The sequence below is a fragment of the Lagenorhynchus albirostris genome, chromosome 11 (assembly GCF_949774975.1).
Source record: "Lagenorhynchus albirostris chromosome 11, mLagAlb1.1, whole genome shotgun sequence".
In the NCBI taxonomy this organism is placed as follows: Eukaryota; Metazoa; Chordata; class Mammalia; order Artiodactyla; family Delphinidae; genus Lagenorhynchus; species Lagenorhynchus albirostris.
Window position 1 is genome coordinate 7,658,869 of NC_083105.1, and position 25,195 is coordinate 7,684,063.

General features: G+C 55.1%; 3 protein-coding genes across 5 annotated transcripts in view; 2 read left to right on the forward strand and 1 right to left on the reverse strand.

Annotated features, from left to right (window-relative positions):
- Positions 1–2,563, forward strand: part of DESI1 (desumoylating isopeptidase 1) — a 30,832-nt gene extending 28,269 nt beyond the window's left edge. The window contains exons 6-7 of the mRNA XM_060166882.1: positions 341–442; positions 873–2,563. Coding sequence (XP_060022865.1) covers positions 341–419 — 79 coding nt within the window. The 3' untranslated portion in view covers positions 420–442; positions 873–2,563. The remainder of the gene's footprint in view (positions 1–340; positions 443–872) is intronic.
- Positions 2,564–2,751: 188 nt separating this feature from the next.
- On the forward strand, positions 2,752–20,452 carry PMM1 (phosphomannomutase 1). 3 transcript variants are annotated; one of them, XM_060166878.1, is made up of 8 exons: positions 2,752–3,442; positions 5,550–5,667; positions 6,986–7,062; positions 7,195–7,286; positions 7,482–7,581; positions 9,708–9,783; positions 10,599–10,714; positions 20,150–20,452. In XM_060166878.1, exons 1-8 carry the CDS (start codon positions 3,356–3,358, stop codon positions 20,258–20,260), a joined length of 777 nt encoding a protein of 258 aa, XP_060022861.1. In that variant the 5' UTR covers positions 2,752–3,355; the 3' UTR covers positions 20,261–20,452. The 3 variants fall into 3 exon arrangements, with proteins under 3 accessions (XP_060022861.1, XP_060022862.1, XP_060022860.1); XM_060166879.1 differs by having other exon boundaries at positions 20,159–20,452; XM_060166877.1 differs by lacking the exon at positions 20,150–20,452 and adding an exon at positions 11,097–11,623.
- On the reverse strand, positions 11,849–25,083 carry CSDC2 (cold shock domain containing C2). Its single transcript, XM_060166884.1, has 4 exons — positions 24,940–25,083; positions 15,595–15,893; positions 14,437–14,559; positions 11,849–13,847 (listed from the first exon to the last, which is right to left on the reverse strand). Exons 2-4 carry the CDS (start codon positions 15,768–15,770, stop codon positions 13,685–13,687), a joined length of 462 nt encoding a protein of 153 aa, XP_060022867.1. The 5' UTR covers positions 15,771–15,893; positions 24,940–25,083; the 3' UTR covers positions 11,849–13,684.
- Positions 25,084–25,195: the final 112 nt, after the last annotated feature.

The window sequence follows — 25,195 nt, forward strand, 5'->3', positions numbered from 1 at the left end:
AGGGTTCTTGTTTTGTTCCCTACAGTGTTCCTGGGACCCAGAACACACTGTCTGGCACAACAGTCGTTTAACAACTGAACCAAACTCTGTCACAGGGCCTGGAAGGAAAGACAGATTTTTCCTTTTGCCTCTCCAGCATGGCTCCTCAACTGGACACAGTTATTCATCCTGTCCTTAAAATTTTTTCTTGATATTTTGTTCATCATCTAATTTTGATTTTTAAAAAATTACATTAAAATGCTATTTGTTGTAAATCAACTATACTTCAATAAATTTTTTTAAATGCTATTTGTTTTGGTTACTGAGCTTTCTGATTCCCTCTTAAATTTTGTGCCTGCAGAAAGTACCTCACTCAGGTGCTCCGTGCAGTGCATCCCTTTCCATTTTCTGCACCAAGTGGAGACGGTAACATCTCCTAGAGATGCTGTCAGAGTGAATGAAGGTATGTGATCAAGTGTCCAGTATGGGGGCTGGCACATAGTAAGGGATCAATAAATATAAGTTATTACTATGTCAACTAAAGAAAAACACACACACACAACCTAAAAACTGCGAGTTATGTTTTATTTGGGGAACTTACTGAGGCCTATAGATGGGGAGACAGCCTCTCAGACAGCTCTGAGGACCTGCTCCAAAGAGGTAAGGGAGGTGCCAGGATATATAGGAGTTGTTTGCTGGAAAAAAACATCAAAAGATTATTGCTAATCACAAAAATAGACATCTCAGTTATTTTAGTGCTTTTCTATATATGGGAAGATGAAAGAGTCTGGGCTCATTGAAATCATTCCCTACATATGCATCTTTATTATCTAGGGCCAGTCTCCAAAGTACATAATGCTTCCTGTTTTCCTCCATCCCTGAATTCCTCTCAGGGCCCACCATGGTGTGAGGTGTGGGGGCATCTGCAGTGGCTGACGGCTTGATCTTACTAGAACTGAAATGGCAGTCAACACTCTTCGTTTATTGGAATGGCAGGCAAGTCACTGTCCACAGGTGGAGATTACATCCCCATTTGTATAGATAAAGAAACTGAGGCCCAGCAAAGGAAGGTGACCTGTGCAAGTCCCTTTGGTTATCAGGGACCTCACTGTGGTTCTCCTGACTTGGCCTCCAGTTATCTCCTCAGGGTACAGAAGCTACCGAGACAGAAAAACAAACAGGCCTATCAAAAGTATTGTGCACATCAGCGTCACTCATAGATGTGTGGAGTGTGTGTAGGACCAAAACTGCCAGAGTTGATCCCAGGCATCAGGGCAAAGACGGTGGATGTAGCAAAAACGCCTGCCTACCCAGGCACGCTGGCAAGCTGGAGGGCAACCCACACAAATACAGGGGGGACTGGAGGTGGGCCTTTGCCTCTGGCTTCTGGAGGAAGAAATAGAGAATCTTAGAAAAGACGAAGCTGCGGCTAATGCACTTCCAAGGGGGGAAAGGACTTTGAAATTTGCCATAATACCAGCATCCAGAGACAGTCTGCTACTTTTCCATTAGAAAAATGGGATTATGCTTTTTCCATGTTAGATATCCTACAACACAGATTTTCAAGGCTTCACAGCAATTCATCTTACTGATGGATCGATCATAATTAATTTAACCAATCTCCAATTTTTTTCCTTTTCTTATTTTCTAAAAGTTGAGGACTTCCCTGGTGGCGCAGTGGTTAAGAATCCACCTGCCAATGTAGGAGACACGGGTTCGAGCCCTGGTCCGGGAAGATCCCACATGCCGTGGAGCAACTAAGCCCGTGCACCACAACTACTGAGCCTGCGTTCTAGAGCCCGTGGGGCACAACTACTGAGCCCGTGAGCCACAATTACTGAAGCCCGCGCACCTAGAGCCCATGCTCCACAACAAGAGAAGCCACCACAATGAGAAGCCTGCGCACTGCAATGAAGAGTAGCCCCTGCTTGCCACAACTAGAGAAAGCCCGCGCACAGCAATGAAGACCCAACGCAGACAAATTAATTAATTTTTTAAAAAGTTGAATTGTTGGCTCAAAGGGTCTGCACATTTTTAATGCTGTTGACATGAAATAGCCGTTTAATTAGTAATAGTATCAAGTACATCTATACAAATTCTTCTTTGGAGAGGGCCTGCTATGTGGGCTTTTTTATATTAATTATTTCTTTTCATGCATAAAGCAACCCTACAAAGTAGGTGGTGTTCTTCACATTTTACAGATGGGGACACAAAGCCTCAGAGAGGTGAAGTGACTTGTCCAAAGTAACATGGTTGGTGAAGCTGGGAAGACACCTAGAACTGACTCCAAAGTCAACGTGATGGTTAAATAGTTGTGAATAGAGAGGTGTCCAGGAAGGCTTCTTTTTTTTATGAATTTATTTATTTATTTATTTTGGCTGCGTTGGGTCTTCCTTGCTGTGTGCGGGCTTTCCCTAGTTGGGCGAGCGGGGCTACTCTTCCTTGCAGTGCGCGGGCTTCTCATTGCGGTGGCTTCTCTTCTTGCAGAGCACGGGCTCTAGGCGCATGGGCTTCAGTAGTTGTGGCGCAAGGGCTCAGTATTTGTGGTGCACCGGCTTAGTTGCTCCGCGGCTTGTGGGGTCTTCCTGGACTAGGGCTCTAACCCATATCCTCTGCATTGGCAGGTGGATTCTTTTTTTTTTTTTTTTTGGCAAGAGTATTCTTAATCACTGCACCACCAGGGAAGTCCCAGGAAGGTTTCTTAAAGGAAGTAAACCGTTAGCTGAGCTTTATGTGGTGGACAGAATGACAGCGGGAGGAGTAAGGGTCGGGTCAGGCCGTTCGGCAAAGTCCAGAGCCTTGAGAAAAGGCCATCAGGAGATTTCTTAAAGCTCAAGATTTCTAGGTCAAAGGCATTAGCGGGGAGGCGTTGAGTCCTAGAGCGATTGATGGCCGCTGAGACAGCTGTGGACGCTGAGTCCCGCCCTCCCCCGGGGACTAGGCACTGCGAGCTCGAGACCCCGCCCCAGTCCAACCACTTCTCGGTCAGCAGCAATCGGACTCATCCAGCCAAGGGCCAATTCTGGCCCCGCCCCTCCCTTCCGGGTTCTATCCCTCGCTTCCGGTCCCAGGCCCACGCCCCGCCTCCGTCTAATTTGGAACAATCCGACGGAACCTGCTGGGGTCTGCTCCTCCCTATGCCACGCCCCTTTTCCGTCTGGTGCATTCAGAATTATCCTCCCGAGTCAGCTCAGGCCCCGCCCCTGCCCCGTCCGTGCCACCCCCTGCCTCCGAGATCAAGCCCTGACCACGCCCCTTCTTCGTTTGGCGAGGTCAGGCTGGCCTGCTGGCCCCGCCCTCCCAGGCCCCGCCCCGTCTAGACTCTTCGCAAAGCCGCCGCCTCCTTCGACTCAGCTGGGCGTCGGGAGCTGCACCCATGGCGGTCACCGCTGAGGGCGCCCGCAGGAAGGAGCGCGTCCTCTGCCTGTTTGACGTGGACGGCACCCTCACGCCGGCTCGCCAGGTAGGGCCCCGAAGTTCAGAAGCTCCCGTCGGGAGTGTCACGCGCACACCCGGAGGCCGAATGTGTGGCCTGCAGCGGCATGACCCCAGACCCCCCGGGACCGTGTGTGGGATGCGGCAACACCCGACCCCTGACACCCCCGGGCCTTCTGCTGGGAGTGATGGGAACCCGGTTCCCCACGTCAGAGCCCGCTAGCGTCCGCGCCCACGTTCTGCCCGGGAGCGAGAGGGGTGGGTCGGATTCTGGAGGGAGGAAGCTGCGAGCAGGGGCCTAGTCTCCTCCCCACCCTACCAGGCCTGGCTCCGGGGCGCCCCCGCCCCCCCAGCCGTGGCTCCCACCCCATTTCAGCCCTAGGACGCACCGGTATCACGAAGCTGGAGTCTGAACCTAGGGTTCCATACAAGGCTCAGCGCACCCAAGCGTTAGGTCCCCATCGGCGGGGGACAAGGGGGTCTCGGAGCCATCCCACCTGACCTTTGCAAGACTGGGCCTGCGTTTAGTTTCTCAAACCCCTCCCCTACTTTCCCTCCCTTCCATCCCCATCCCCCTCCTCGCCGAGGGAAGGATGGCGGGCTTCTGTACCATTTAGGCTGTTTTGGGGCTCCTTCCACCTGGAGATGGGGGCGGTGGCTAGTCTGGTCCCATGGGGATATTGTGGTACAGGGTGAGTGGGAGTGCAGTTTTCCTTCTAAAAACATCTCACTGGGTTGTTGATGCTCCAACCTCTGCTCCACACATTGTTTTTCTCCCTTTGGATCTCAGGATGAACCCCCAGACCCACCCTCACCAGCTGGGTGCATGGATAAGCAGGCCTCTTTCTTGCCCTCCAGTCTGGGTCCACCAGGACCTACTGAGGGATCTCCTAGAGCAGGGAGCCAGCAGGTCTAGGTTGCAGGGCAGGGGCTGATAGGAACCCAGGTCTTGGCCTCCCCTCCCCTATGTGAGGGCCCTGGGGGCACAGGCAGCAGTCAGGCCACCTGGCCTTCCAGCAGCTCCCAGGGTCCTCAGGGCTGGGAGGAAGATGACAGTGGAGGGAGGATAGCAGAGTCTAGGAACAGCCCCTACACCTCCCTCTGACCCTTAGCTCCCCTAACCTAATAGCCTAAACAAGGACAGAGTGTCAATGCTGTTCACCCACCTGGATCTGTCCTTAGCACTTTTTAAAAGTTAATTTTTAATTGTACACGTATTTACGACGACATTCTCTTGTAAAGAATGGAAACATAACAGAGGAGGGTAAAGTCCCCTCTGACTAGTCAGGATCCCAGGCCCAGCCCCATCCCCAAAGTTCTAAGGTTTTTTGTGTGCGTTTGTTTTTAGTAAGTGGCATCATACCGTGTGTGCCTTTCTGCAACTTGCTTTTGACAGTTAACAGCATGTCTTGGGGCTCTCTCATGTTGGAAGCACAGCCCTGCTTTATTCTGTGTAGCCACAGTATAGAATTTCAGAGCAGGTGTGTGCCATGCTCCGACTGACTAGCTTATTTGCAGTTTTTCACTGTTATAAACCCTCCCAATGAACATCCATATACACCTGGGCAATTCTGTGTGACAGGGTATTTGCATTTAAAGTTTTAATAGGTTTTGCTAAATTAACCTCCAAAGTGACTGTTCCAATTTATACTCTCACCAGCAACATATGAGAGTGCCTGTTTCCCCTATGTCCACCCTAGATATTGTCAGGTTTGAATAGCTGAATGTTTGAAAACATGGATTATAACTCATTAGTTTACATTTCCTTGGTGGGGAATCTTTTCAAGTGATTAGTCACTAGTTAATTGTTTATTCATTTCCAAGCACTATCTCATTTAATCCTTAACAGTGACGTGGTTGCTACTCCACATGGTTGTTATTATGATTCCCATTTTATAGATGGGACAACTAAGGCAAAGAAAGGCAAAGCCATTTGCTCAGGTCATCCTGGTATTGAGGGACTTGAGCCAGAGTTTGAACCCAGGTGCATCTAATTTGGAGATGTGGGTTCTAAACCTTGACCTGCCTCAGATCTGGGTGGAACATGGGCTCCCAGGATTCTGAGCACTGAGTAACATCTAAGTGGAGGTCCCAGATGTGCTGACAGAATGCTGTGCTTCCCTGCCCCCCTGCAGAAAATCGACCCTGAGGTGGCTGCCTTCCTGCAGAAGCTGCGAAGAAGGGTGCAGATCGGTGTGGTGGGCGGCTCTGACTACTCTAAGATTGCTGAGCAGCTGGGAGAGGGGGATGAAGGTAAGAGGAGCAACTAGAGCCAGTTCCACATTCGGGGTGGAGGTGGAGGAAGTGGGGAGTTCGTGAGATCCCTGGAGGAATGTGCCTTCAAAGACCCAGTCCTGCTTCTGTGGGGCAAAGGAAGCAGAGTGAACAGCCAGGTGTTTCCTTCAGTGATTCAACAAACATTTGGTGAGCACCTACTGTGTGCCCGGCACTGTGCTGGGCTTTGGAGAAACAGCAGGGAACAAAGCAGACAGAATCCTGACCTTACATAGTTTACATTCTCAGTTCTCCCTGCTGAGTCTTGATTTCCTCATCTTTAAAATGGGCCTGTGGGGCTTCCCTGGTGGCACAGTGGTTAAGAATCCGCCTGCCAAAGCAGGGGACACAGGTTCGAGCCCTGGTCCGGGAAGATCCCACATGCTGCGGAGCACCTAAGCCCGTGTGCCACAACTACTGAGCCTGCGCTCTAGAGCCTGCGAGACCCAACGCAGCCAAAAATAAATAAATAAAATGGGCCTAATCAGTAATGGCTACCATTTGTTGAAAATGACCTTGTGTTAACTTCTTTTCATTTAATCCTCACAACCGCGCTTTAGAGTGGGTATGAATACCCCATTTAACAGAGGAGGATTCTGAAGTCACCCAGGAAGTTGTGTGGACCCAGAGGCCCCTTTTCTCAGCTGGGTTCCCGGTTTCAGCTTAGTTGAGGCAAATGCCTCCAGTTCTCAAACCAGAAACTTCCTTGACTTTTCCCTTTTCCCCTCCTCCTCGTTTATTCCATCAGCAAGTCCAAAATGTCTCCCTGTGTCCGTGTCTCCATCTCCATCCCCCCACCATAGTCCAGGTGGTCACCTCCCACCTGACCCTGCAGCAGCCTCCTGGCTGTGCTCCAGCCACTTCTTGTGGCAGTCAAAGCCGAAAACTCCCCTTGCAGCCAGCCTTGATAGCACAGTGATGGAAGTTGTAAAATGAAAGGGAAGTCCCCATACAGAGGGGCTGTGAGAGCACAGAGCGGAAATGATGTTCTCTGCCGGGAAGTCCTGGAGGGCTTCCAGAGGAGGGAGCTGGATCTTGGAGAAGAAGTGAAGGGGGAGGGCACCCCAGGCAGAAGGAGCTGCATGAGCCAAGGCCCAGAGCGAAGCTCACTGGCTTGTGTGCTTGTTCGGGAAAAAGCAAGCTGCAGGAGGCGAGGAGGCTGGAAAAGCAGCTTCTGGATAGAACAAGTGTGCTTTGGACGCCAGACCAAGGGGTGTGGGTTTCATCTCTCTGCTTGGCTCTGGGTACCCGGTCTCACACTCTTTCTTTCCCCCCTGGCCTCTACATGGCCCTGAAGTCATTGAGAAGTTTGATTATGTGTTTGCTGAGAACGGGACAGTGCAGTATAAGCATGGACGACTGCTCTCCAAGCAGGTCAGTGCCCCCCTTCCCTGGGGCCTTAGGACCCCTTTCCACAGTGGAACATTCCCTTGGTGGCTTCTGTCCTGGGCGGGGGGGGAACAGTGCTGTGCCCACCACACTCAGAGCCCTGTGTCCCTTGCCCAGACAATCCAGAACCACCTGGGGGAGGAACTCCTGCAGGACTTGATCAACTTCTGCCTCCGCTACATGGCCCTGCTCAGACTGCCCAAGAAGCGGTGAGGTCCCACCCAGCTTGTGTCCTGCCCCTCCTGGGCCTGAGTGAGGAAAGGGGCAGGTCTCTCAGATGGGCCCTGACTTGCCTGTGGGTGGCTTCTTGTCCCCCCTGATGTCCAGGTGGGGCTGGATTTGAATTCAGGGCCCTTCTCCTTCTCTCTGGCTCTCCGCCCTCCCACCTGCCCCCTCCCCACCAGTGGAACCTTCATCGAGTTCCGGAACGGCATGCTGAACATCTCGCCCATTGGCCGGAGCTGCACCCTGGAGGAGCGAATCGAGTTCTCCGAACTGGACAAGGTGCCACCAACTGTGCAACCTTAGGCTATAGGACCTCAGTCACTCAGCCTCTCTGAGCCTTTATTTTCTCACCATTGAAAAGGATTGGGGGTGGGTGGATGTTCTGATTCAACCAGTACCCTTTTGGATACCTACCATGCGCCATGGTTGTAGGCACTTCTGCGTCTTTCCAGTACTGCTGGCTTCCCTCCCTTGGTGACCAGCACCACCAGCCACCTACTTACCTGAGCAACACCTAGGGCATCATTTCCACCTACCCACCCCCATCAAGTCCAGAAGTAATGTCTAGGGTTTCAGCCTCCAGAGTTGGCCTCAGATCCTTTCGCTTCTGTGTGTGCCTCCACCCCCTGCCCTAAAGCGCTGCCAGTCAGTTCTCCAGCAGTGCCATTGAGAAGCTTTTGAAGCACATCTGTCTGCCCCCATCCACTCCCTGCTTACAGTTCTTCCATGGGTCAGCTTTCCAACAGGACCATGTCCCAGCTGCCTCCCGTGGTGTCCTGAGCCCCGAAGGGTCTGCCTGGCTCACGGCTCCCTCTTCAGCCTTCTCCCTGTGCCTCTGTTCTTGGAACACACCAAGGTCCCTGTCACCTTTGGATGTGCTACCCTCGCTGAAGCTTGACTTGCATTTTGCTCATCATCCCCACCATGTACCCACTCCCTTTCAGGGATGGAGCCAGTCCACCAAGCCTCTTCACGCCCGCCCATCTCTGTCCTTCCCGCTGACCTGCCCTTCTGCTCTCCTCCTGCTCTCTCTGCTCCGGCCATGTCCTCCTTGCTGATTCTAGAGATAGCAGACAGTTTCCTACTTCAGGGCTGTGCCTTCTCACCTCCTTCACATCCGCTCAAGTGTCACCTTTTCAGTGTCACCTTCCCCGAGCATTACACGAAACATTGCAACCCCTTGTACCTGCTGATCTTCTCCTCTATTTTATTTCTTCCCAAACAGCCATCACCCTCTAATCCCCTGTATCACCTATTTTTAAATCTTGGTTATTGTCTGTCTCCCCAGCTGAAGCTGTAAGCTCCTTAAGGGCTGGGGTTTCTGTGGCTGTTCACTGCTGGATCCACCGGGCCCAGCACATGCCTGACAGAAGTGCTTGAGAAATACTTTTTGAATGAATGAAATAGATGATATTATACCCATGTTATGAATGAGGAAACTGAGGCTCAGAGAGAGGAAATGTCTTGCCCAAGGTCACTTAGTTGCAGCCCAAAAATTTGAACTTGGGCCTCCGCCTGCTGCCCTCTGATGTTTCCCTGAGGCTGGGTGGGACTTGCAATGATGTCCTAGCTCATCCCCATTCTCACCCTGTGCCCCAAGGCTTCAGGTAGGCAATGCCCGCAGACATGGAGACTTTTCTTGTAGAGTGGTTAAGGTTGACCATTGGCCGAGAACCTCCTCCCACGCACATATTGAGAGGTGGCCCTTTCTCAGGCCACCTGGGTTTCTAATCCCAGTTCCACCTCCTACTTGCCCAGTTACCTGGAAAAGTGGCTTCACTACTATGTGCCTCTGTTTTCTCATCCGTAAAGTGGGGATAATCACAGTTCCCATCTCATGAGCTGTAATGAGACAGGACACGCTGACTCTTCCGCAGCCCCCAGGGTCTTCTCTTGTCTTTTGGGTCTTGTTTTGCCCTCTTCTGATATTGGAGAGGGAGATGAACCTTCTGATCTCCTGTGTACGCTTCACCAGTGCAGATCTAATATAAATGCTTTACTCTCCTTCAGCCCTGCGGACTGGGCAGAGCTGACAGGGCTGAGTTCTGCCCTGAGGTGGACACTGTGACTTGGGACTCAGACTGTCCCATCCCTTCAGCCTTCCTCCTCGAGCCTCTGCTCCAAGGCCTCCTTCAGGATACCCCGCCCGTACCCCACTGGCAGGATCTGGCGCTGAGTTCAGTTACAGGCCTTTGGGATTCAGGCCCTGGCTCTGCCACTGAGGCTGGGTGACCTTGAACAAGGCATAGCCCCCTCTGAGCCTCAGTTTCCTCATCTGTAAAGTGGGGGGTGGGGCATGACATCCACCTGGAAGACTCAGTGAGCTCACATGCACTGTGTACCCAGCCCAGGGCCTGGCCCACAGCAGCCCTCTGAACCTCAGTCTGCTCTCTCCCCTTCTGCAGAAGGAGAAGATCCGGGAGAAGTTTGTGGAAGCCCTGAAAACAGAGTTTGCCGGCAAAGGACTGAGGTTCTCCCGAGGTACGTCAACCCCTTGGAGGGCCTGAAAGGTCTGGTACATGAGCCCACCCCAGGGCCTCACTCCCAAGGCCAGGCTGCACCCCCCAGCATCTTTAGAAACCCCTCCCAGCCCTCCGAGCACAGCAAGGGCAAGCTGAGCTAAAACAGGCAGGAACTCCAGCCCCCGAGGCTTCCCCACCTAAACCCAGGCAACCCACACCTCCCACCCAGTTGCTCAGGTCAAAAACCAAAGCGTCTCCCACCACCACCTCCCGCTACAGTCCATCCCCTACAGTGGCCAGAGGGATCCTTACGGAAAAACAGACCCTGTCATACCCCTGCTTAGAGCCCTTCAGAGGCTCCTTCTCACTCCTCATGAAACCCAGGCCCCCTCCCTGCACCCCAGGGCCCGCATGCCTGTGCTGCTGCCCTTTCCCAGCTTTCTGTGTCACTGGGACACTCCACGCCCTTTCCTGCCTTGGGGATTGTATCATTCCCTGGCAACTGCCACTCTGGCTCAGGTCTCAGCTCAATGTCACCTTCTTGGGCAGCTCTCCCCTGATCACACCGTCTGGGGAGCTTCCCTCCCCCGCACCCTGCCCCCTTCATTGACTTACACGATCTGAAAGGTGGTCTGGTCACTTACCACCCGTTTCTCCCACCTGGATCGTAACTCCCGTGAGGATCCTGAGTCTGTCCATGCCCTGTGCCTGGTGCTCAGTAGGCACTCTAGGGTTGTTGAATGAATGAAGGAAGGAAGGAAGGGCCTTGCCCGAGGTCCCCGTGAGCCGCCCCTCTGCCGGCCTCATCTGCCACCCTCACTCCCACCCCCACAGGAGGCATGATCAGTTTTGACGTCTTCCCTGAGGGCTGGGACAAGCGCTACTGCCTGGACAGCCTGGACCAGGACTGCTTCGACACCATCCACTTCTTTGGGAACGAGACCAGCCCCGTAAGTGTGGCTCAGGCTCAGCCCAGGTCCCCCCACCCCAAGTCACCTCCAGATCGGGGCCAGGACATGGGGTGACAGAACAGACCTCCTGGGAAACTCCCAGAGAACAGCCAGTGCTCACCAGCCCCATCACACAGATTGGAAGGCTGGGGCCCAGAGCTGGCTGGACACTTGCCCCATGTCACACAGCAAGTTAGGGCAGATCTGATGAAGGAGGTGGGCCTCCTGGCGGTTCTAAGGCAGCAGGAGGAGGGGCAGCTGTGTAGGAGCCGGTGTGGGGAGGGGATCCCGTGGCAGAGTGGGTGTTGGGCTCCAAACCTGGGAACCTCCTCCAGGCACCACATGCGTACATATGCCTTCACTGCCCTTCCTCTGTGTGCAGGGTGGGAACGACTTTGAGATCTACACAGACCCCCGGACTGTTGGCCACAGTGTGGTGTCCCCGCAGGACACGGTGCAGCGATGCCGTGAGATCTTTTTCCCAGAGACAGCCCACGAGGCGTGACCAGGGCCCACACCTGCCCCTTGGGACTTCCAGAGAGCTCTGCCCGGCCCTAAGAGAGCCCCTGGCCCTGGTGTTCGGGGGCGCCAGGGCCCCTCCTCTGGCCCAGGACACCTGCCTCATGTTACCTGCCTAAGTGGGCCCAGGGTCTGTGTGGACAGCCACCCCCAGCTGGTCAGCTCGTGGTGGGCCCGGCTCCCGTCCTCCAGCCCGATGGCCCCGGCTGCAGCTGCTGCTCGTACTTCTGGACAGAACAGGTTTCTGTCTACGCGGGAAGCGTGTGCGAGTGTCGGTACAAGATAGAGCCCGCACTGCTTCCCTGCCCTAGATGGGGAGCACAGCAGTGGGGAAGGTGCATACTTGTGAGAACTTGATCTCACAGATACTAAACTTCGTGGAACGCGGTGTGGAGTCTGAATGGCTATTTGGCCCCAGTCACAGACGCTGTTACAGCCCTGCCTTTGCAGATGCGAAAACAGGCACAGATGGCAGGGACTTGCCCCAGGTCACACAGGGAATCTGATGCAGTCGAGGAGGGTGGGCCACTGAAGCCCCAAACAAGGGCTGTTTGAGGTGTCCTCCCCCAGCCCCTTCCCCTGGGACCCAGACAGAAAGGCAGCTGTGGGTCAGGCTGAGTCACAGTTGAGGGTTTATTGCCAGTGTGAGGAAGGATGGGGGAGTCCAGGTGGCTGGGGGTCTCAGGAGGTCGGACTGGACGCTGTGGGGCGGCCCCAGGGCTGACGTTACCACAGCCTGCTTCCTGGTTGGTGCCTAAAGCGGGGGCCTACTCCTGGTGTGTGTGTGGGGAGGGTGTCTTGGGGGTTCCCAAGAGTTAACCTTCCGCCAGGGAATACAGGGAGCCTTGTTCCTCAGGGGAAAGGCCTCAGGCCTTACTAGAGTAGCCCCAGCTCAACGTGGGGGTCAGGCTGGGCCATTCTGAGTTTTAGGGGGCTGGCCAGTGCATCTTAGCAGCTCTGGTCTTCCAGCCTCTGTGCTGGGGACAGGGGTGAGATACACATACCTCAGCTGGTGTCTCCCCTGGGGCCTTGGGGCACCTACAGGGCTGGGGATCCTCCTAGACAGTCACTGACCCCCACATCCTTGGCATCTGTTTCACTGAGACTGGGTTTCATAAGGATCACTCCCTGGCAGGTCCTCCCTTGAACCCCATTTCTTCCCCCATCAGGTGATGTGTTCTTTGGAGGGGAGTGTGGTGGGAAGGTGGGGGGATGGAGGTAGACCCCCTCCGTCCTGACCTCCCAGGCCAGGCCAACCCCCTGCCCAGGAGTGAATGCACGCAAACACATCCTGGCCCAAAAGGAAGAGGGATGCCCCACACCTTAAGGGATGGACAAGACAGGCCACACCTCAGCCACTGGCCTGTTGGTGGCCAGTGGGAGCCACTATCCCATGGCTTTGGGAAGAGGGTCCAGCAGGGGGGGCTGCAGGGCTGGTGGTCTCCCAGGCTGAGAGCTGTCCTTGTGGCTGGCTCGCCTGAGGGCCTGTGTGTTCGTCCGTCGCTGGGTCCTCAGTGGCCATGATGGCTGGGCACGGGCAGAGCATCAGTGGGGTTTGTGAGTCAGGGCAAAGGGGATGGCTCCATCCAAGCGGGGGGAGCCGTGCTCCCACCCCTCTGCAGACCTTTGCCTCCCCGGGGGGGAGTCAAGGCAGCAAGGCTCAGCGAGGCCCAGGGAAGTAGACACAGCCTCAGTTTGGGGTTGCCAAAGCCACTGCCAGGCTGAGGAGGAGGCGCTGGCCAGCAAAACCGGAGCCCCCAGAACTGCCTTCTGCCCCAGGCCCCTCTTTCCTGCCTCAAGTGTGCTGAGAGCGAGCAGGAAGGAGGGAAGGCTGGGCCTTGGCCATGGGGGGCGCGAGGGGGTGGCCTTTCTGCCCCGGGTTTCACCCTCTTCCCCGGCAAGAGGCCGGGAGGCTCCCCCAAAGCACTCAGTGGCCTGGCTTCTGAGAGGAGGGGTCCAGGTCACAGTGGGAGACCCCAGCCCGGGGGGAGGGGGCTGTGTGTGAGTAGCACAAGCAGAGTCTGGCCCCCAGGGCCAGGCCTGGAGCAGAGGCAAGGGGAGCAAGCTTGTAAGGGGCGGGGGGGCAGGGCCCACTGCTGCCCCGACTCCCAGCCCAGGCCTGACGCAGGCCCTCAGAGGCTCAGTGGACACGCACATGGGTGTTAGGAGGGCAAGAGGGTCCTGTGCGTGTGTGGCAGGGAGGGGAGGAAGGAGAGAGAGTGGAAAGCAGGGAAGGCAGGTCTGGTGGCCTTGCCCTCGCTCCAGCTCACACAACAGTCACGGGGTAGGTGGAGGCACACACTCACGCCCACAAGCACAGACAGACACACGTGCACGCCGAGGCCGCCCGGGGGACCGGCTCAGCCAGTGCCGTGGGGCGTGGAGCTGGCTGCTGCCCATCTACCCTGTGTGGCTCCCCCCACGCCTGGCGGCTGGCACGGGGCCAGCAGCCTAGGAGCCCACGACCTGGCCGGACCACGTCTCGTGGGGAGTGTGTGGAGCCAGCTGGGTGAGCACCACCTCCACGGCTTGGAACTTCTGGTTCTTGGGCGGGATAGGGCACATCTTGTAGGTCACCTCGTCGCCTTCCACTGGCACGTACTCCCCCTCGATGCTGGTGGGGGGAGGGGGTGTCAGCCCAGGAGCAGGCCCCCTCCCTGGATGCCCCCTGTGGCCTGGCCTGAGGGCAGCCTAGCCCTGGGCCTAGTTAGGCCAGGGAGCCTGAGCCTGAGCCAGCCTCCCTTCTCGGAGCCTCAGTTCTCTAATCTGTAAAATGGGAATCATAAACAGCCCCTCGCTATGCTACAAAGTGAGATGCAAAAGGGCTCAGGGAGGTTCCCAAGGCTTAGGGCTCAGTGACTCCACAGGTCACACCTGGCATTAGGGCTGGGGGCCAGGCCTAGACCACCTCCCACCTCCTAGCTTCCCTCCAGGCTGAAGGACCCAGCCCTCTCCGTCCCCGTGATGCGGGAACAGGATCCCAGGACTCAGGCAGTGGTTCCCAGGGCTTCTGGGGTCTGAGTGCCCCCTCTCCATCTGGCCCAGCCCTCCTCCACCCATGCCCCTGGAGGCCCTATGAGAGGAGAAATGTGCCAGGAACAGACTTCAGCCAGTGAGGGGAGAGGCCTAGGGAGCATTCTGGAGGCACTGCTAGGGTACGGCAGCAGGGCCCAGCCGACAGCGGGGAAGGGGGAGAGACTCACTCAGACACATGCACGAAGATGTCCTCTGACCCGTTCTCCGGGGTGATGAAGCCGTGGCCCTGTGAGCGTGAGAACTGCTTACAGACACCCTTGAACACGGGGCCAGCCGAGGCACGGGCTGTCCTGAAGATAGGGTAGGGGTATTGGAACTGTGGGCTGGGGACCCCCTCCCTGGACCCCCACAGCTCTCCCGGGGCCCGTCTGCAGGGCCTGCCTCAGCGCTAGCGCTGTGGAGAACCCTCCCCAGGGCAGAAACCACCCATAGAGATTAGTTCAGGCCTCTCATCATCCCATTGGACAATAAGGAGACTGAGGCCCAGAGAGGGAAACTGGCTCTCCGAGGGTGCACAGCAAGTGGGTCTCCTGACTCCCAGCCAGTGCCCCTCTCCCTGTACAAGACCCTCCCCTCCTGAGGTTACATGGATTCCTGTTGTAAGATTTCGAAGTGAAGAATGTACAACCTAGGCTTGAATAACTCCCAGAACGAGGAGCTCACTATCTCCTGAAGCAGCAGTATCCATCCTGTTCACTTATTTGTCATTCATCCATTCATTCATCATTTATTAAGCATCTGCTCTGTGCCTGGTCTTGGGTTGGACATGGGACAGTCAGCGCTTGCCATCAAAAACCCCTCCTTTGACCAAACCAAGTCAGCCTCCCTGTGGCTCCCACAAAACCCTTCCCCAATTTGACTCCACCCCGTGACCCACCCCCAAAGACCCAGGGCTGGTCTCTGTCCAGCCTGCCCGCCTCTCTCCAAAGGTCCACCCCATGCCTCTGCATTTGCCCAGGCTGTTTCATCCACCGGGAGCACCCAGCTTCCTTCTTCACCTGACAAATCTTCCAAACCCAGCTAGGACATCTTCCCTGATGCCCAACCCGGCCAGGTGTAGTGAATGGTGGACAAATTCCCTCTGGATTGTAAGCACCTTGCAGGCTGAGACTTTGCCTTATTCATCACCGGATCCCCTGGTCGGGAGCTCAGTACAGCTTTGTGGAATGAATGAATGCTAGCAGTTACTGGAAGGTCCTTACACAGCTCCCCTGTCCTCAGGTGAGGACAACAGGGGATGGAGGAGGCTGGGAGCTGGGCAGCCCCGACCGGAGCCCTGTCCTGGGGAAGGACCACCAGAGCCTGGGTGAGGGGCAGGTACTCACGCTGAATACGTCCTGGTCCGTTTGGTGGGCAGGGGACTGGGCAGGTCCCGAGATGAGACACAGCCTCGCTCCCAGACCCTGCTGCCCTCCCGGTGGAATGGGAAGGTGGGCCAGACAGGGGACTTGGGGGAGTGGAGCGGGGGCACGACCGGGGGTGGCGTGGGCTCCGAAGTCATGGTGGAGCCAGTGGGAGAGCCTGGTGGGCTCCCAGGCGCAGGGGCCGGTGAAGGGCTTGGGCGTCCTTGTGGGCAGGGCCTGGCCTGGCCCTGCTCGGCGGACTCACCAGCCACAGGCTCCGTCTGGAAGGGGGAGAGAGAGGTACAGGTGAGTGTGGTCCAGGGTGGGCAGCTTCTGGACACAAGTCTGGAGGGCTGGGCCTGCCTGCTACTCCTGACAGAGTGAGTTCAGGCCACTCACAACCCCTGCCTGACTCAGTGTCCTCCCCAGAAAGACAAAATGGTCATACAACCTTGCTGTGGGCTGAATTGTGTTCCCCTAAAATTCACATGTTGAAATCCTAACCCCTCCAATGTGATAGTATTTGGAGATGGGGCATTTGGGAGGTAACTAGGTTTAGATGAGGTCAGGAGGGTGGGGCCCCCATGATGGGATTAGTGTCCTTAGAAGGACAGACACCCCCCCACCCAGAGCTTGCCTCCTTTCTCCCTGCCTTATGAGGACACAGCCAGAAGGGGGTGGTCTACAAGTTAGGACAAGAGCTCTCCCCAGACAGAGCCAGACCATGCTAGCACACTGATCTCGGGCTTCTAGTCTCCAGAGCTGTAAGAAGTAAATGTCTTGTTTAAGCCCCCAGTCTGGGGTGTTTTGTTAATGGTGATCCAAGCTGACTGAGACTAACCAAAAGTCCTTCCAGCTTGAAGTTCAATTCTTTAACTTGGGGCCCTAAGAGGTGGGATGGGTAAAGTGGCCAATGATCCGGGACACAGTGTGGCACAACTACTAGCAGTTTCAAATCCACAGACCTGGGTCTGAATCTCAGCTTTGTCACCTGTAACTTGGTGACCTCAAGCAAGCCACCCAACAGTTCCAGCATGGCAGGTGGGAATGTGGGTGAATGTGGACCCAAAAGGTCTGGGTTTGAATCCTGGCTCTTCTACCTACCAGCTGTGCAGCCTTGGTCAACACTCATAACCTTTGACTTGGTTTCCTGCTCTGTAAAATGGGGATAATGTTGGTTCTTATTTCACGGAGAGGTTGCTGTGAGGATTAAATGACTTTCTGCATGCTTAGAACAGGGCTGGGGCATGGTGAGCTCTTAGGAATGTTGGAAATTCTTCCTTAGCCCCAGGTTCCCCCTCTCTAAAATGAGGTTGAGAATGCTTACCACGCAAGGCTCCTGAGGTTTTTGGGTTTTGGTCACACCACACAGCTTGTGGGATCTTAGTTCCCGGACCAGGGATTGAACCCAGGTCCACGGCAGTGAAAACCCGTGTCCTAATCACTGGACTACCAGGGAATTCCCCTGGTTGCTGAGGATTCAATGATTTAGTGTGTGTGACGGCATCTGGCATCTTGTAGGTACCCAATAAATTGCTACTATCAGTGCTAATCAATAGAAATTCCCCTGTCAACAGCTCAGTGCCGGGATGACCTTAAAAAAATTCATCCTATATTTTTCTCTGCAGAGGAAGAGAATGTAGTTCCCCCACCCATGCACTCACCCCCCCTCCCCCTCCCCAGGGGCTGGAAAATCTTGGGCTCAAAGAGACGCTAGCTGTTGACTGAGCCTGGGGCGGGCAGCCTGCCACAGTGGGGCCAGGCAGGACACCTGGACCAGGAGAGCTCCAGCTCCGCTGCGTGTTAGCCGTGGACTTGGGTAGCACTTCCACTGGCCTCAGCTTCCTCATCTGTATAATGGAGCTGATAAGCCCCGCCTCACTCCCTCACAGGCTATGGTGAGGCTTGGCTAAGGTGGTGGATACAAAGAAGTGCCCATTGTCCATGGTCATATAAGAGTGAGGGTGATGAGTTCCCCACCTCCTCACCCCCATTCCTTCACTCCCCCCCACTTCACCCAAAGGCCTTGGGGCCAGAGGTGAATCCCTGAACTAAGTCTCTTTCTGGCCTCCATCTCCACCCTGCCCTGCCCCCCAGGGAAGAGTTCAGGACTCCTTAGGACTCCAGAGCCCTGCATGGACTAGAAGAGCCAAGGAGTCACCCCATTCAACCCCCGTCATTGGAGCAGGTCTCCTGGCCACTGTTCAAGATCACATAGCAAGTGGGACTTTTCTGGGTCAAGGTGATGAGCTGACTGTGCCATCCCTGGGGGTGGAGATGCAGCCTCCCTCCTCCCCAGCAGGCGCCCAACACATCCCTTCCAGCCAAAAGAACTGCCAGGGGTGGGGTGAGAATTGCCCCTCACAGCCCCTCATGCTGACGTGCAGTTTTTCTCTCTGAGCCCACTTGAGGAGGCAGGGATGGGCCAGGTTTAGCATTATTATCCCTATTTTATTTATTTATTTATATATTTATTGGCTGCGCCGCCCCGCGGCTTGTGGGATCTTAGTTCCCCAACCAGGGATTGAACCCGGGCCCTTGGCACTGGAAGCGTGGAGTCCTAACCACTGGACTGCCAGGGAATTCCCATGTCCCCATTTTAGAGAGGAGTAAACTGAAGCAGTCACAGAAAAACTTGCACATGTATGTCCATGGCAGCGTTACTCATAACAGCCCCAAAGTGGAAACCACCCAAGGGTCCAACAACAGATAAATGGATAAACAAAATGTGGTTAACCATAAAGTAGAGTATTATTCAGCCATAAGAAGAAATGAAGTACTGATACATGTTACATTACAGCTGAACCTTGAAACCGTGAACCTTGAAATCATGATGCTATGTGGGAGAAGCCAGTCACAAAAGACCATGGATTACATGATTCCATGCATGTGAAACGTCCAGAATAAGCAGACCCATAGAGACAGGAAGTAGATTAGTGGTTCCAGGCTTTGGGGAGGGGGAAGGAGAATGAGTAGTGACTGCTAATGGGTACAGGGTTTCTTTTGGGGGTGATGAAAATGTCCTAAAATTGACTGCAGTGATATTGCACAACTCTGTAAATATACTAAAAGCCATTGACTTGTCCGTCTTAAGCGGATGAATTATATGGTGTGGGAATGATATCTAATAAAGCTGTTACCAAAAAGGAAGACAGGCAACAAAGCTACCCAAGATGACACAGCCAGGAAAGCAGGAGATGACGGGCCCTGCATCACAGCCCTGGGTGCCTGCTTCCCTAACTGGGTGAGGGTGGCCGGGGGCAGGGAGAGGAGCTCGGCCTCCCTTTCTGCAGGAAGCAGGGCGGCGCAGCCTGCCCACTGCACAGTTTTCCCAGGCCTGGTATTGTGCTTGGCGGTGACAGCCTGTGCTGGGAGGTCATGGCGGGTGGAGGGGAGGGAAGGAGGTGGGGGAGGGGCAGAGGCAGCCCACAGTGGTTACCAGGGAGATGCAGCTGAGCTGGGCCCTGCTCTGGCCAGCCGGGCCTCCCGACCCAAGACTGAGTGAGCGTGGCTCCCAGGTCTCATGCAAAGCGGACAGTGGGGAAGGGGAAAGAGGCACTGATTTTCCAGGGTTAAGGTTGAGGGCAGCCCCCCTCCTTCCCTTCTCCCAAATGGGCCAGGCAGCAGAGGAGGAGAAGAAGGGGATGGAGTAACAGCAGCAATAGACATTCATCCCCTCTAGCTCCCAGTCCACAGCCCCACCTACCCAGAGGGGCCCCCAGGGAGAAGGTGGGGAGTTGACCTTCGGGCAGGAGCTGGGGCTGGAGGGGCAGACGAAGTAGGCCCCACAACTGCCAAGAGCGCTGCTCTGAGATCTCCCCTCTCTCCTTCCTCTTATGGAAAATGGGGATTACAAGAATCCGTCCTCCGAGAGCTTCAGTGAGAATGACATGGGATGGAATGGGGGAAGCACTGGGTAGGTGCTGGGTGAGAGGGTGCTCCTTCCGGACAAGGTGGCTAAGTTGGGCGTGGAGGGGAGAGGGAGTGGGCAGAAGGAGAGACCCGCGAGCCAAAGCCGCCCCTTATGCTCATCTTCCCTGTTTCCCCAAGGACTCACCCACACACTAGGTCCCTGCGCTGCCCCTCATAGCTTCTCCTTTCATTTAGTTCCTGCAATAGTCCTTTAAGGCTGGTGCTATTATGACCCCATTTTGCAGATGAGGAAACTGAGGCTCAGAGAGGCTGTCACTCACTCAATGCCACACAGCAATTAATGTCTGAGCCAGGACTTGAACCAGGGGAATCCGACTCTGGAGCCTTGGAGTGGGAAGTCAGGAGTCCTGGGTTCAGCCCCTGCATTGCTACTGACTTGCTGTGTGATCTTGGACAGAGTCTTTCCCTCTCTGGTTCCTGCCAGAGCCCTGGACTTGAAGAAACTCTACAGCGCAGGGCAGCCTGGGAGACCAGGGAGAGCGGAACAAGGGGGTGCTGAGCAAGCCTCCAGTTCAGACCCTTTCTCCAGAATATTGCCACAGAAGGGGGCAAGTGAAGACAGGGCTTTTATTGTCTGAATGCTATACACAGTCTTTACAAAAAGTCTTTACAGGACTTCCCTGGTGGCGCAGTGATTAAGAATCAGCCTGCCGACGCAGGGGACACAGGTTTGAGCCCTGGTCTGGGAAGATCCCACATGCCGCGGAGCAACTAAGCCTGTGGACTACAACTACTGAGCCTGCGCTCTAGAGCCTGCAAGCCACAACTACTGAGACTGCGTGCTGCAACTACTGAAGCCCATGCGCCTAGAGCCTGTGCTCTGCAACAAGAGAAGCCACCGCAATGAGAAGCCCGCGCACAGCAACGAAGACTCAACAGATCCAAAAATAAATAATAAAATATTTTTTCTTTAAAAAGTCTTTACAGAAATTATTTTCCATTTTTAAATTTCCCAGTTGCCCTCAAAGGTTGAAATCACAATTGTTTCCATTTTACAAATGAGGAAGCTGAAGCTCAGAGAGGATAAGTGACTTGCCCAAAGTCACACAGCAGGTAAGTGACAGAGGCCAGATTTGTCTGAAAGCAAATGGTGCTTTTCCTGCGAGGATAAATTCTGTTCCTGGTTCAGCCAAGACAAGGCTGAAGTTTTCCCAAAAGAACTTTCCCTGAGAAAGGAGAAATAAACTCCGAGAGCAGAGAAATAGATGTGTCTGTAGAACATGTGCTTCAACTCAAACAGAGCTAAGCCCTAGCTCCTGAGGAATTCGGTGTGCCCATCTGGGGGCATCTCTGGCCTGGAATAATGCCCTTCAGAACTAGCAGTTGGAGGGCAAGAGGACAGCTCAGGACCCAGAGGGCCCAGGACTGAATCCTGGCTCTACAGTGTCCTAGCTGAGTGACCCTCCCTCTTTGAGCCTCAGTTTCCCCATCTGTCCAATAGGGCAAATCGTAGCACCCTGTCCAGGTTATGAGAGGAGCTGGGAGCTGTGTCAATGGTCCACCTGTGAGTGTTTTGGTTCTGACCCTGCCAGCCAAGATCCTCTTCATTTCCCTGCAAGAAGATCAAACCCCAGCAATTCCACAGACAAAAGGGCCAGGGGAGCTGAAAACAAAACATCAGGGCTGTTCGGAGATAACCCTAGGCAAGGTCGTGATACAGCTTCACAGGGCTGTGAATGGTGACTCAGCCCTGACAGCAGGTGGCCATCAACCTGGTGTTGGGGCTCCTCCAATTATCAGCTCCCCAAAAAAGAACTGGGCAGGAGATGGCCCTCAGAGTCCTCTGTTGACCAAGCGAATCCCTCTCCTGGGCAGATCAGGGAAAGCAAGGTGGCTCAACCACCCAGGGCTGTGTGACCTGGGGCAAGCACCTGCCCTTCTCTGGGCCTCAATTTTCTCCTCAGCTATATGAATCATCATTGGTCCAGATGACTCATGAGGGTCACTCCAACTCTCCTCTGAGGTTGTCAGAAACACACACGTCACTGAATATGATTGCCAGGCTCTGGGACAACAAACAGGAGAGGAAACAGCCCTGCCCTTAGAGGGCCCCATTCCACTGGGGGTAGCAGATAGACAAGTAGAACACAGGGTGGTTAGTCCTGATACGACTAGATCACAGCCACTGGGACTTCCCTGGTGGCACAGTGGTTAAGAATCCGCCTGTCAATGCAGGGGACATGGATTTGATCCCTGGTCTGGGAAGATCCCACATGCTGTGGAGCAACTGAACCCATGCTCCACAACTACTGAGCCTATGCTCCGGAGCCCACGAGCCACAGCTACTGAGCCCGCGTGCCGCAACTACTGAAGCCCATGCTCCTAGAGCCCGTGCTCAGCAACAAGAGAAGCCACCGCAATGAGAAGCCCGTGCACTGCAAGGAAGAGTAGACCCTGCTCGCCGCAACTAGAGAAAGCCCGCGTGCAGCAACGAAGAGCCAACGCAGCCAAAAATAAATAAATAATTTATAAATTTATTTTATAAAAAAAGAAAACAAAACAAAATTCAAGTAGTGAGTTTAAAAAAGAAAAAGATCACAGCCACCATCGATTGATTATTAACCGTGTACCAAGTGGTATGCCAAACCCTTTGCCCTGTTTCCTCATCTACTCCTCACAACACACCTACATGATAATTACTGTTATTAACCCTGTTCTTCAGAGGAGTAAACTGAGGCCCAGAGAGGTGAAGAGTCTTGCTGGGGTCACACAGCCTTCCGCACCCTGGAGACGTTTTGGGGGGCGGTGCAGAAAGGCCTCCAGTGGGAGGCGCAGCAGGTCCCTGAAAGCGCCTGCCTCCCCTGGAGAGGGAAGAGAACAGGGCCTGGGGTTCTATTTCTGGCTTTGTGCTGACTCAGACTGTGACCTTGGGTGAGTCACTTGTCAACTACAGCAAGCTTAAAAGCAACTCCCTCAATAAAAACATCCCAGCCCGAGCCCCCATTGTGGAGGAACAGAGAGGGGGAGGAATGGGTATGGTGGCTTGGAAAGGGGAAGGGCAGGGAACACAGGGTGATGGTGGAAGGGCTTTCTGAACTTTGAGGTCTTGCCTGTGATGGGCCAGAGGAGGTGAGGAAACAGCCTCAGAACCACCAGAGAGAAGCTGGCACTTCCCCGGCCCCTCCCCCTCTCCCAGCCTCCCAGACGCTCCTTAAAATACATCAGTGCCAAAGCTGCTCTAGCAGCTGGAGGTGACCTAATTAAACCTGGTTCTTTCCCTCTCCCACATCATGTTTGTGTGTTTGTGTGTGTGTGTGTGTGTGTGTGTGTGTGTGTGTGTGTGTATTGCGGGGAGGTGGGGGTGCGCTGCCCCGGCCAATACTTGAGCTTAATTGAGACCCTTTAACTCTCCTCCTTGTTATGTCCCCAAGCTGCCCTGGGGGGCTGCTATGATTAAGCCCTTTGGGCTTCCTTGGTATTAGTGGGGGTAGGGATGCCAGGATGGGCACCACGAGATCCATGCTCACATCCCAGCTCTGCTGGGCTGTGTGACCCTGGGCAAGTTGCTTTCCCATCCTGAGTCCCCCTAGAAAGAGGTACAGACTGGTCAAAGTCACATTTAGACTGGCCGAGCTTGCATTCAAATCAATATAACCCCAAAGCCCATGAGCTTTCCAGCGTGCCATGCCACTCCTCCTGGTGACCATCATGTCACTGGCTTTGGGGCAGGGGAAGAGCTCCCCGCTCCCATTGCTTTTTGCCTCCCATCTTAATGCTCTGCATGGACAAAGGTCTGAATTGCCCCAAGACCTCTTCCCACCAGGCTCTGGGTCCCGGTTTTGCTGGTTGTTACCAATGGATGTGACCAGCTCAGCTAAGCCCTGAGCTCCCTCTGCTGGTGCCACTCTCAGGGACTTGCCTCTAGATGAGCTTGCAGGTGTCCCCTCCCCACCAGCCAGCTGTGTGGGACCCCCCAGTCCCCCCTAGGGAGGCCCCCTCCAAGGCCAGTGGACTTCTGTGAACATTGCCCATCCATCTCTCTCCAGGCCTGGGAGAAACCTCTGTGGCCAAGATTGTCCCCTGACCTCTCCCAGGCCCCTGTGAGCTGGTTCCTGCTTACACCTGTCTCTGTTTTTTGTTTTTGTTTTTGTTTTTGGAGGAGGGTCAGACAGATCCAGAGGGGTGGGGCAGATATGGGGAAATAGATGTTTTTGGAAAGGACTTAAAAGAAATGGTGGGGGGAGGTGGGGTAGGAGGCTGGGAGGAGGAAATATCCAGAATTTGGAGGACCCAGAGGCCTCTGGGATGGAGTCAGTTTTGGGGAACTCCAGGGGGCTGGAGACAGCCCCTTCCGAGGGAGACGTCTCCACAGGAGCATACCCAGGCGGGCATGATGCCAGGCTCTCAGAGAGGTTGCCCACCCTCCACCCGGGCGCACTTCCTCTTCCCCTCCCCCAGCCCCAGCGGATGCAGCAGTTCACACTCTGTATTTATTATTGTTCTCGCTCCGCGTCTCCCTCCCCTCTGCCTGGGAAGAGTCTGCAGGCTGGCAGATTGGCAGGAACCTGCTGTCTCCCTTCTGGGTGCCAGCATCACCCCTTATCTCCGCCCGGGCTCCTCGTGCCAGGGTCAAGCCACTGAGGAGCTCGGCACTAAGCAAGGCTGCCCGAGTCCCTGAATCCCACGGCAGGGGGCCCAGCAGCCCCTGGCTTATCACCCCTGCCCTCCAGGGGCTGCGTCCTGGCAAGGGTGGAGGTTACAGCCAGACCAGTGGGCAAGGGAGAGGAGTGGCCTTAGGAGAGGCAAGAGCTCCTGGTGGGGTTGGCTCTGAGGCAAAGGGGAATATAAGAACATGGAGCCACCTCCCCAAGCCAATTAACACCATTATCCCCCATCACATCAGGGAAGAAATAGTCAGGATGAGACAGCTGCTCCAGGTCCAACTGTCTGCCTGCCCCAGATGGTCCCTGCCAACCCCCAACCCAGATTCCAAGGAGAAAGACCTATTTTGCTCCCTGCTGCACTCTCTTTTCAGTGTCTGGTAGGAGACACAGTGATTTCTCCAGTCATTTCTCTCCCCCTGGTTCCCAGACAGGAGGCTGCGGCTTGGCAGGTGTCTGATGCTCTCTGCTTCTTGAGCCAGACACAAGTCCCAGACACACACACACACACACACACACACACACACACACACACACACACGCGCTCTCACAGGGAGCCACACAGCCTCAGCTTCCCCTGGGGGCCAGGGAGAGGGAGCGCAGGCGGCGGGATGGCCCGGTGGGCTCATGTGCTCAGCCGCCTTCCCCTCTTCTGTAAACTGAACGGGGCTGAACCAGCCCCAGGGGAGGTGCCCACCTTCCCAGTGCCCCCAAATCACGCCTCCCTCCTTCGCCCCTGCCAGAGCCAGTTTCCAGTGTGCCCTCTGTGTGCCCGCACGGTCTGGCCCCTTACCTCTCCCTGGCAGCTGAGGTCCTGGCACTGCCTCCTGCAGCTGGCTTCAGACTCGGCCTCTCGCGCGCGCTTGGAGCTGATGAGCAGGGGATGGTCTGAAAGATGAGCTGTGTGTATGACTCTGTGTGAGTGTGTGTGTGTGTGTGTGTGTGTGTGTGTGTGTGTGTGTGTGTGTGTGTGTGTGTGTGTGTGTGAGCATGCGGCACCTCAGGCCCCTCACTCACTCACACACGCCTTCCTCCTGACGTCAGGAAGA

Coding starts and splice junctions, on each gene's coding strand:
- PMM1 (XM_060166877.1), top strand. CDS start 3,356: ATGGCGGTCACCGCTGAGGGCGCCCGCAGGAAGGAGCGCGTCCTCTGC. Junction 3,443..5,549: donor CCCTCACGCCGGCTCGCCAG/GTAGGGCCCCGA, acceptor GCCCCCCTGCAG/AAAATCGACCCTGAGGTGGC. Junction 10,715..11,096: donor TTGGGAACGAGACCAGCCCC/GTAAGTGTGGCT, acceptor CTCTGTGTGCAG/GGTGGGAACGACTTTGAGAT.
- CSDC2 (XM_060166884.1), bottom strand. CDS start 15,770: ATGACTTCGGAGCCCACGCCACCCCCGGTCGTGCCCCCGCTCCACTCC. Junction 14,560..15,594: donor CGGACCAGGACGTATTCAGC/GTGAGTACCTGC, acceptor CCCTATCTTCAG/GACAGCCCGTGCCTCGGCTG. Junction 13,848..14,436: donor ATCTTCGTGCATGTGTCTGA/GTGAGTCTCTCC, acceptor TCCCCCCACCAG/CATCGAGGGGGAGTACGTGC.